Source organism: Fusarium coffeatum, assembly GCF_003316985.1.
Source record: "Fusarium coffeatum strain FIESC_28 chromosome Unknown BRIP53273_contig_50, whole genome shotgun sequence".
NCBI classification, from domain to species: domain Eukaryota; kingdom Fungi; phylum Ascomycota; class Sordariomycetes; order Hypocreales; family Nectriaceae; genus Fusarium; species Fusarium coffeatum.
The window spans coordinates 63,491-74,648 of NW_022157847.1; the positions used below are offsets into that span (position 1 = coordinate 63,491).

At 47.9% G+C, this 11,158-nt stretch overlaps 5 protein-coding genes across 5 annotated transcripts; 2 read left to right on the forward strand and 3 right to left on the reverse strand.

The window, feature by feature from the left end:
* Positions 1–520: 520 nt before the first annotated feature.
* FIESC28_02303 (uncharacterized protein) lies at positions 521–2,149 on the forward strand (the record flags this gene model as incomplete). Its single annotated transcript, XM_031156453.1, has 1 exon — positions 521–2,149. One exon carries the CDS (start codon positions 521–523, stop codon positions 2,147–2,149), a length of 1,629 nt encoding a protein of 542 aa, XP_031019476.1.
* Positions 2,150–2,214: 65 nt separating this feature from the next.
* On the reverse strand, positions 2,215–3,117 carry FIESC28_02304 (uncharacterized protein; the record flags this gene model as incomplete). Its single annotated transcript, XM_031156454.1, has 3 exons — positions 2,215–2,237; positions 2,285–2,959; positions 3,012–3,117. 3 exons carry the CDS (start codon positions 3,115–3,117, stop codon positions 2,215–2,217), a joined length of 804 nt encoding a protein of 267 aa, XP_031019477.1.
* Positions 3,118–4,830: 1,713 nt separating this feature from the next.
* Positions 4,831–6,199, forward strand: FIESC28_02305 (uncharacterized protein; the record flags this gene model as incomplete). The annotated part of the gene is made up of 3 exons (XM_031156455.1): positions 4,831–5,073; positions 5,312–5,954; positions 6,048–6,199. The coding sequence occupies 3 exons, from the start codon at positions 4,831–4,833 to the stop codon at positions 6,197–6,199; spliced, it is 1,038 nt and encodes a 345-aa protein (XP_031019478.1).
* Positions 6,200–6,555: 356 nt separating this feature from the next.
* Positions 6,556–7,872, reverse strand: FIESC28_02306 (uncharacterized protein; the record flags this gene model as incomplete). The annotated part of the gene is made up of 1 exon (XM_031156456.1): positions 6,556–7,872. One exon carries the CDS (start codon positions 7,870–7,872, stop codon positions 6,556–6,558), a length of 1,317 nt encoding a protein of 438 aa, XP_031019479.1.
* A 650-nt stretch (positions 7,873–8,522) lies between these two features.
* Positions 8,523–10,678, reverse strand: FIESC28_02307 (uncharacterized protein; the record flags this gene model as incomplete). Its single annotated transcript, XM_031156457.1, has 2 exons — positions 8,523–10,480; positions 10,528–10,678. The coding sequence occupies 2 exons, from the start codon at positions 10,676–10,678 to the stop codon at positions 8,523–8,525; spliced, it is 2,109 nt and encodes a 702-aa protein (XP_031019480.1).
* Between the last annotated feature and the right edge of the window lie 480 nt (positions 10,679–11,158).

The window sequence follows — 11,158 nt, forward strand, 5'->3', positions numbered from 1 at the left end:
TAACTTTACTAACAAATCACATTTTCAAACCCCGCCCATTCTCATGCGCAACCTATTGCGTCTGTCTGGCTGTGAAAAGAAGCGGCGAAACAAATGGAAAGTGGCTGACTGAATTTCAGCTTGTAGCGGAAAACGTACGAGGTCTCGATAATATCAGGCCTCGACAAGTCGAGGCCTTTTGACCGCAACTGCATGTTTCACATTGTTAATGTACAGAGATACTGACCAAAAGTAGAATTGCTAACAGTAGGAATTTGCTGAGAACTGCTTAAAGTAGGAGAAAGCAGATAACTATATATTTCCGGGCTCGCCCACAGTTCAGAATTTCAAATCAGCCTCATCACCAATCCCCCTTTCATCATAATCATCAAATTACTTTCTCTCTTCGTTTTGCATCATGGCATCAGTCAATAATTTTATCGGGATGCAATACTCCCGTGACAGTAGTCAATATGCCAGACAGGACTACAATTTCTTCAATCAGCAGTATGCGACTACGTCCTACGGGATAGACCACAATATGAACCCTGCACACATCCTGAAACCAAAAGATGATGACGATGTCAAGAGCGCCATTCAATGGGCCACTAAGAACAAGGTCGCCATTGCTATCAAGAGTGGTGGCCACCAATACAGTGGCGCATCCTCTTGTGGAGGCAAGAATGTGCAACTTGATCTAAGCGACACATACAAGGATATGAAGATCATCGAAAATCCTACCATTGATGTACCTAATGATAGGGTCCTTGTGTTTGCTGGTGTAAGCAACCAGCTGCAGGACTTCAATGCCTATCTCACCAACCTCGGACTATTCCTCCCTACTGGGCAGTGCGCCTATGTTTGTCTTGGAGGGCATGGCCAGACAGGCGGTTATGGCCAACTTGGTCGCAGCTTTGGGCTTCTTGGTGACCATATCACTGAGATACGAATGATTGACCATGCAGGCCAAGTGTTGCACATCAACCAGCACAGCCACACTGAGCTCTTCTATGCTATACGTGGCGGAAGCCCAGGCAATTTTGGTGTGATCACACATTACACCATCATGGCGTTCAAGGCTGAGAGCTACATGGGAATCGAGAACACGATCAAAACTCCCAAAGGGCCAAAGCAATTCAAGGGACCGCATGGAGTGAAAGCCTTTTGGCTTTACAATGAGAAGACTCTTACCTCTCTTTTGAAAATTGTTGCAGATATGTCTGACAAGGGCACCGCACCGCGAGGGTTTGACCTTTGTGTCAATGTTTTGAGCCAGGACTTTGACATCACCAAACTATTTCCATCATTCAAGAATGATGAAGTTTGGCGAGGCCTTCAAGATTTGGTGGCAAGCTTTTTCCCTCCCACTATTCGCGCCCTCTTAGAGGGCAAACTGCCTCCTACCATTGTACTCTATGCTCAATGGTGCCCAGTTGAAGGCCAACAGAAGTATGACGAAAGCGTGGATGCGTGGTTCCAGCAATTTCGGGCTTTGGATAATCTGGATCTTGGCTGTGTTCACTTTGATGAGTTCAATGCGGACATGGCTAAGATGACCGGCCACTGGCTGTTCCCCCAACGAAGAGAGTTCCCCCGTCCATACATCAAGCGTACCTACGCCACCAACTCGAAAACTCTCGGCAAAGATGGCTGGGTTGATGGTCTGGTTCAGCGTCTGAAGCTGATCTGCGATCCGTATGAAAAGCTCGACGACGCCAACAAGAAACCCGTACCCAATGCCCTTTACGACAATTGTAAGCTCTCAGCCCAGATTCAGTGCTTTGGAGGAGAGAATTCGCTCTTCTACAAGAATCGGGATAATGGGACTGCTTATAGCTGGAGAGACTCAACCGTCCTTCAAACTGTCGACTGTTGGTACCTTCAGGAAGATAAAGAAAACCCCAAGCTATCAAAGGATTCAAAGGATCTGGCAAACAAATGGCAGAGTGAGAATGATGCTGCAATGATTGGCAAATCAAGCTATTTCAGCAAGACTGACAGGCGTGTTCTCTGGGGCTCATGGGGTGATTGGGATATGGGAAAGCCTGAAGTTTGGAAGACCTATTATGAAGATGAGGACAAGTACCAGAGACTGGGTAAGGCAAGACTGGCAGCTGATCCGAATGGAACCTTTACTGCCAACCCATTTGCGGTTGCACGCCAAAACTGAGTTTTATCTAGCTCGAATTTGTTTATTATCAATTAGTATGATATTATTGACCTTGTGCATTCCTGTCATTCCTGTCCATACTTTAAAACTACAGCTCTTAATAGGTTAAGTAAATGCACTTCCCTTCCCACCCACCCTCTGTAATGACATGGTCAAATACCCACTTCCCAAGATCTTCTTTACTGATGAGATATCCGATCTTAGGCCCTGGTTCTTTAACATTGTCTTCGTCACTGACAACACCCCATTCCCAGCCAACTTGGAGCTGCCCATCGCTCTTTGCCTTTCCATCGGTCAAAATCACTGGTCGCATGAGAACAAAGTCCCGTACATGGCGACCTCCATCTTTGAAGATCAGATCTTCCATCTTTTGCTTATCTGCCAGTGGCCCTCCCACAACGTAATGGTATGGCAAATAGACAGGGAGAGGTATCCCTCGCTTCCTCCCGCATCCCGCGGCGCTTACAGCCACAAGGAGAGGCTTCTGTGAGCGGGTAGTGCCGGTGATACCGGAAGCAGAAAGATTGGAGAGAGCAGTGTAGATCGCTTTGATGGCATCTTCACAGATGGTTTTGTCTTGCAGCGGGAGAGGTCTCGTAATACTCCATTCAAATGTAGGGCGTGAGCCGACGCCGCTGAGCATAAAGTCAACAACGAACTTGGCGTCGGTTGGGCTGACAAGGGCTTGTGCGACGGCGGTGGGATCCTTCACGTCGCCCCGATGAACGGTAAGATATCGGTCGACAATACCTGATGGAACGCCTTTCTGAGTGATCAGAATTTTGTGCAGCTTGTCCGGATCCCTAATAACTTGTAATCTGTGAGCAAAGGACATGTAACAAGTGTGAAAAACGAGACGTACGAGCTGTACAACAATACCCATCTTTCAGTGCGCTTGCTAAGGCTGTCGCCACACATCCTCCGGTAGCACCAAAGCAGGCTATAGTTGGCTTTTCTTGATGCATCATCGTATCAATTGGTATGACCGATATGCGTGAATGAGGATGTCGGATTTGGAGAGTTCAATGCAGGCCTCCTGATACACTGATGACAATTGAATGCAAGTAAATGAACACATACCGGTTTGTTGGAGCGGGAAGGTCAGTATCTTATAATGCGCCGACCAACCGACGACACTCTAAGAGCGTAACACTAAATTACCAATCCCATTCCCACACACTATTCTTAAACAAGGTCAAACCATTTAACCGAGTTGGTACTAGCCCGTAACGCAGTTGCAGCTGACAGCCTCCACAGATTACTAAAGCAGATTGCATCGGAGTAAGCATTGATCTCCTGGAGGTAAGAATTCCATACACAGCTCAAATCTTACACATCAACATCGAAGTAAATGAGTAGGGACGACCTAAGGCCGACTGTTACTCAGCGTTGACCACCAGAAGGGTTCCGGAACAACCTAACGCTTTTTCGCGAGTACCTAGCGTGGCTCAGCATGTCTGATGCCCCGATTACCCAGTCCTGTCGACTTGATCCCTCCAATATACGGTCTAATGAGGACGATTGGCATGGTGTCACAAATCCCGTGGAGAGAAAGAAGCGACAGAACCGCTTGAGACAGAGAGCCTGGCGTAAGTATTTGCCTGCATCCTTACCTAGGATAAACTATGTCGACGTACCGCCTGTATTCATTTTCCAGACCCTCAATTAACACATCTTCAGGTGCCAGAAACCAGATATCCCAAACTTCGAGCACACCTGGCGAGTATCTTTACCAAGAAGGATATGGTATGCTTGTCAGTGTTAATTTGTACAGCCATACAAACGTCGCACATGACTCGTCTATCACAGAGGCATTTCAAAACCCCAAGGTCAACGTCCTCTCATGTGGATTTCATAGGCCAGAGCGAAATATCTGTTCTCAATGTGAGACTTACAGACTCATACCGCCATTGTTGCCGTACTCGACATTCGCTTGCGGGATTCAGCCACCACGCCCGATCGTATTTCCACTCTCGGCGGATCACTGGCTTATCACACTGGTTCAATACAACGTTGTCCGTGCCTTGCTGCACAATATGTCCCTGCTCTCACTGCTGCATCACCTGCCACCGGGATGTCGTAGTGCATTTGGCGTGTCTGAAACTGATATAATAGCAGCGAAAGACATTCCATCGGATCTCCGAACAACATCCCTGCAGCGATCGAGATCTCCTCCTTTCTGGATTAATGCACTACCTTTCCCAAAGTTACGTGACAACCTGATACTTATGGCTGATGAATACGACAGCCATGCGCTTCTTCTTGATTTGGGGCTGAGAATTTACGAGGGGTTCAATGACATTGAACGGTGCGGCTTTCTGGTATGGGGAGATCCATGGCTTGCAACTTCATGGGAAGTAAGCGAAGGGTTTGTGCGACGATGGGGCTTTTTGTTAAAGGGTTGTCCGGAAGTAGTTCACTCGGCGAATTGTTGGAGACTGTTCCGGGGCGAAGAAAGATTGGTAGTCAATTTATAGAAAGACAAAAACAAGATATCATTATTGCCGTGGGATAACTAGTGTTACGTGGGGCCTGGATGGGGGGAGATCTGCACGCCAGTAACAGACAGAACCAACACAGACATGGATGTGTAGAAAACGCTTTAAAAGACGCGCATTCCCGCTATCAACGTCTACAATTCTCTTCTCTAACCACTTCTCACATCAACAGCCTTGGCTAACATGTCGGATGCTAAGCACCCTCGCGCACTCTCACTTGAGAGCCTGCCACCCGAGATTCTACTTTCTGTCATTACTAGCCTTCCGAGTCTCGACCCACTATGGAATCTACTGCAAGCCTCTCCACAGGCATGGCGTTTCTTTGAAGATGGCTTGAAATCCCTTCTCATCACCGAAGGCATATTATCAGGACCACAGTCGATTATCCCATCAAAGGTCAGAGAGCTTATTCGAGCTGTGATACTTGTACGCTATGGCGTACTTACCCTTGAGGGTCTAGAGGAATTCCGGACCCAATTTATGAAGGCCATGATTCCCTGTCTAACTCCAGATGAAAGTTAAGAGCCTGGGTCCAGGTTCACTATCTTACACACCCAGTCCGACAATACTTAGGTCCATCGTCGCGACAGCTTATCATATAACGTCTCTATCGCAATCATACCTGGCGTCTTGCCTGGAAAGGCTACGAGACCCAAGCTTCCAGCCACTGCATGCTTATAACCCGTCACCACATTACACACACGATTACAAAGATACTGAGGAATGGATTCCTGCCTGGGATCGCGAGTTTGTTGGCACGCCAGTCTCTGTTACTGATATGGGACAGCCAACTTGGGTAGAGGAAATGCGTGTTGTGCGAGTGATGTGGATCATTCAACTCGTTAGAGACATGCAACTGCTCGCTACCAACAGGCCAGGCATCGGATGGCCCAAAGACGATATATCGCTCCTACTTGGCATGGGTCCGGTCGATCTAATTCTCGACCGTGACAGTCCACTCCCTGATACTGAGCCAATTAAGTCAGCAATGGATTATCTTGCAACACTCACGACACCTAGAAAAGATGTCTTCTATCGACTTCCCCCGGCCCCCGCGCCGTCAGTCAACAACCGATGGATAACAGCACCCCCAAATCACAACGAAGTGTTTATGCAAGTTAGAGGTTATCGCTTAAATGGTAAATTCCACTGGTTGGGTCAAGGGCTCCGGGTGCCAGAAGGAGCAACTCCAGTGGAGTTACCAACGTTTACGGAGGAGAAAAAGTGGGAGCAGACAGCGAAGGCTTTCGATTTCCGGCCATATGGTGTCAATTTCTGGCAGCGACTGAGGGATCATCTTCGTTCCGGTACGTCGCCTTTACCCGGTGTTGGTTTCAAGTCCTTTCGTCCACTAGGTCTTGCCTTTTGAGACAGGAAGCGACTGTGGCTTTTGGGCTTAGCGTCTGGCGTAAATGATACGCAGTATACCTTCGACGAATTCTACTTCTTTGTCTGGGAGAGTATTCTACTGCCCGAGGAGGTTGACGGTATCAAGGCTAGAGCTCGGGAAGCTCGTAGAGACCAGGAAGCCAGGTTTCCTCGTCCAGTTTGAGTTATTTCTTTAACTCAAGGCAGAGTCTTTTTAATACTATTCTATTGTTTCAAGTTATACAAAGAACGGTAGTAATTGATCAAGATGTAATAAATCAAGGACCGAAGGTGACTAGGCTGAAGTGTTCATAACGGACCCCAGGCAAAGGATACATAGGCACGCTTTCTAATTAGGACTGGCTCTGATTGTGCAACCGTGTTTCATCAAGACATTGGCTCCACCGAGGAAGGCCACCCGCGTTGGACATTATCCGATGTACTTGAAAGCTTGGAAGATACCGCTCAGGACACATGGGCTACTAGCCCATCTGGAATAGCATTCCTAACCATATAGAAAGTAGCTATTAATTCTCTACTTTACTCCCGTCCCCCAACAGTCATAAGGTACAGGCTTCCAGTTGTAGAGTTGACGTTCGTAGGGGATCCCAAGTACAAGACGTCAGTTCCATCATTCTTCATCAATGCTTGGAGACGCTGCACCTTCTTACCAACTACAGGCTCAAGAGCTGTATTAGTCCAGCCGGCACCGCCAAAATTCTCAAGCACGTGTGCACTGGCCGAAGAGCGGCAATAATAGATACGCGCACTCGTACCATCATGCGTGATACCTAGTGCCGCACTTGTCTCACTGTCTTGGTAAAGTATTTCCCGTTTCCAAGGATCCTGGGTCCCATATGTGGCAGTGGCACGACGGATCTGCCATGTACCTGCATTGGAAGTCTTGAAGCGATATGCATGCTGGATGTGAACAGATCCATCAGGCCGCTCATAGAGCGCCATCTTCGCACTTTGGAAGGCAGGACCTGGCGAGGCATTGATATCACCACTGTACGTCTCACCCGACGTCAACGGCTGGTAGACAATATCGGCGCTATTCTGTGTAATGGGGATAGAGACTGTGGCTCCCGAAGCTGAGGTGAAAGCTTTTGTCGATGGGTTGTAGCGAACGTAGCTTCCCTGATGTCGAACAGCAGATGCAGGGTACTTGCTCCATTCCCACTGAAGGTGGATATCACCATCCGATGAGAAAGCGATATCGTCTGGGTATACTGAGTATCCTTTGTTGTATGCCCAGATAGCAACTCGCGACCAAGAACCCTCGCTTGTTGTGTACTTGTAAAGGTAACCACCTTTTGCGTTGTTGTCGTTGGGCGCTTGTCCACGAATCATCAACCATAGATTGCCATCAGCGTCACGTTTGATGACAGGATATGTGACTTTGATGGTTTGATCCGACATTTCAGAGCTGGCATCGACCAGGGTACTGCTGTATGGCGTGGCGGACCGAAAGTACTGCCACGGTTCATTGTGCATACTGGTGAAGACATGGACGTAACCGTCACCGTCTACAGCAATGCTCGGAGTATTGTGGCCAAGGTCATCAGCGAAAACAGCGCATTGACCAGCAGAAGTCTTGACGCAGTCGCGGGAGATGGTGCCATCGGAAATGGAGCGACGGGCTACCATCACGTTGTTGTTGGCTGTGCTTCCACCTGGAGGGTTTCGTAGGTAGGCAAGCCAATCATAACCGCCATATTCGTCTAGGGGATTCCACCATCCAGCCTGGCTGTTGACATCTACGGCAGTTGATATGGTAGCGAGGCCGCCGGGTGTAACCGTAGCATGTACTCTCGAAAGCGCAGCAAGATAGATGAGAAGCTTGTAATTCGCCATGTTGATAAACTGAATGAAGCACTGAAGAAGCGTCCAGAACGATGGCGTTTATGCGAGTTTATATGCATCATCTTCTTCCTTTTCCTCCGTATAGTTGAGCTAAATGATCGATCGGTTCTGTGATCGGGACAATTCCGTTCTAGAGTTCCCCAGACTCCACGCATTCTGGATCGTCCTTCTGGACAGGGGTTGAGATTTTGGTGGGGATACATTGCGGAGGAACCGCCGCGCGAGGTTAAGGCAGTCGAGATACACTTAGGCGAGCGGAATGTACAGGGGTCGACGGCTGATAATCCTTTTTCGACTAGTCGTAGTCTAGCTGTCGGAAGGGCCGCGCTCTGAGCTGGACACCGGCGGTTCCGTCTACCGGCTAATATTACCCAGGAAGATGCACGGATGCCTGACAATACTCACTGATGCAGCTGTCCGTGTGACCTCAATAGATGCCATATTTTCACAAGAGATTATTCTAAGTAGGTTCTACATGTCAGACACGTGTAGTCACATAATGATAAAGTAGATGACCAGAAGGTGGAGAAGTGCATATCGAGTGTTAAAAACCAAGACTGATCGATTTTAAATTATGATTATGTCGATGAATTATAGATAGATGTGTTGTGTCTGTCTTGCTCTTCGGTTCACTATTGTCATCAATGACTTCCCTCAGTACCGTTGGCTCCGGTTGGAGAAGGCAAGTAGTCGAGATCCCCTTGAAAGTTGAGGATACTATTGTTAAGGGACTCGTCAAGTCTGATGCCACCGTTGAAGTTTGGGAGGGCTAGATTCTCCATGTCCAGCATCGGAGCGGAGAAATACGCCCAGAGATCCAACTCATCAGTGCCAGTCGTGATATCAGATAGATTGAGTAGTGGCCAGAGTGTTTCTTCTGCCTCCCAGTTCGAGGTATTACCAACAGCTTGTGACCCAATAGCTGTCTCTTGTTGTATATTAACGTTAGAATCGGTCCAGTTCCACCCTGCAGGTCCTAGTGGAAGCTCCTGCGTAGTGGTCACATCCTGACCTCGATGTTCGGGATTCCTGTTGTTGATGGAGTTGCTTAACTGTATGGTATTTCCATCGGACGCTGTGTTAGAATCAGGTAACCTCGAGTCCCGACAGGATCCAGCTGAACTTCGATCTTGCTGTGATAGATTTCGAAGTCTTTGTATGATCGAGTGCCTTTGGCTACGTCTTGTTTCTCTCCTGCCTTGAAACACCCTTGTCTGAAGGGCGCCTGTAGGTCTTGCAGGATCCTTCTCCACCAGGTCGACCGTAGCATCGGCCAATCTAGACAGTACTTCACGAGCTCGACCGATTCGTTCCCAACGCGCTCCAAGTCTCTCCAATATCAACTTCCACTGAAACAGGGTACTCTTGAGCGAGACCCAATCCTCTTGAGCCTTATTCCTCGCTTCTACATTCTTCCATATAATGAGTATCATAGTAATACCGCTCATGAATTGGAAGTGAAGATCAATCCAAGTAAAGTCCGCCAAGCCTTCACTAATGCGGAGAAATGATAGTTGTATGAGTTCTTTCGCCGCCATGTAGCAAGACAATGTCTCGGATGGACTGAGGCTTGGTCGTAACGAAGATGGCCGGTACAAAATGAGCAAAGCTGTTCTATGCCAGTAGCTCCACCAATTGACGTCGCAGCCACAAGGGTCAGCAAGCGTTTGGGCGATATTATTCCAATCTCTCAGACTTTCCGCCATGTTTATCATCCATTGAGATATCTCAAGTTCTGAATCTTCTGTATGGTGTCGATCGATGGCGTCTCGTGTACCGTGAAGCCTATGAACTATCACGCTTTGCAGTCGCTGCAGCTCAAGCCAATGTAATGTCTGTTGACGGTTCGTAGACGTCAGGGAGCAGCCAGGTAAGTCAACATCGACTGGCAGATTGTCAAAGGTGAAAGGACGACCCAGTAGGACGGCGAAGGTTCTGTCAAAGCTACGCGCAATCCAAAAGAGGCGGCGCTTAATATCTGCTTCTTCCTCTTTGCGCGTGTCGGTCGCACCCGAGAAAGAAGACATATCGATAGTCCTTTCTGAATGGTATCCCAAATCAATGCACATCCTCATGCATAGGCCCGATATATACCAGACGGGCGCGGAAGAAGAATCCACTATTGAAAGTAACAAAAGTAGCAGTAGACATTGTAGAGACTGCACGTTCTTTGCTTGCATGATGTGGCCTGCATCAACCATGGCATTGGCAGTGAGACTCTTTGACAATGTATGACTTTCGTCATGGTCCCCAGCCATAGACATTAGGGGAATCGCAAGAACCATGTTGATCATAAACCGCACTCGTACGTCCACAGCTGACAAGTCAGAGGTGTCATTCCTGCCTTCATGATCATCGTAGAATTGTGACATGGTCTTCTCGAATTGTTCCTGGTTTAGAATCGGATACTGAATTTGATAACAGCTGAAAAAGGTGTCTTTCAGATTATTTGCCAGTTCTCGTGGGGGTAAAGCAGTCCTTTCATTATACTTTTGTGGCTGTGGAGGATTGGGTCGCGCTTCTGCAGATTCTGACGGTGTTTCCAGATTCGAGTAATCCTGCTGAGCGCACTCGAGGGCTGATCGAACCAAGTGGATTCCTATACGATGTTAGCAAAGGCTATCAATATGAGAACTGTCACTCTACCACTTGAAGATCCGATAAAGCTAGATTGTCCCTCACCACTCCCAGTGGTGAAAGTCTGTGTGGATTCTTCGCTGGATGTCAGATTTGAAGTAGCTGGAGACGCTTCAATCGATGCATTCTCGGTATCATGTAATTGTGTCTCCAACTCCATAAGTTGTCTCTCCAGATCATGGATGAAACTCCTTGGGTGAACTTTGCCTGAACGCCCGTCTGTATACTCGCAGATAGACCCTGAGTTTTGACATGGTTGGCATGCTGGAATCTCTACCCCGTCGTTAGCCAAAGAGGATTGCAAAGTATGGAGACCTGATTCGTACCTGTATCGCAGCGCGCTTTTCGTTTTCTGCAGCGGTTACAGGCATTTATTGTCTGCAGGGAACAATACAGTCAGACGTGTGACGATGAGGATAAGGTCATATGGGCGTACAAAACATTGTAAATCCATGCCTCCAACCCTCTGGTCGAGGACAGTAGTGAATCGGTATACTCCTCTTTCCGTCTCTCAGGGAAATTCTGATAGTAACGCTGAGTGAATATCTTCCATTGCTAAACGGCGTCACAAAGGCTGTGGTATTTGTTGTTTACAGTTTCATGAGTTTGACGAGGTCTACACAAGTGCGGAGACAGTAAT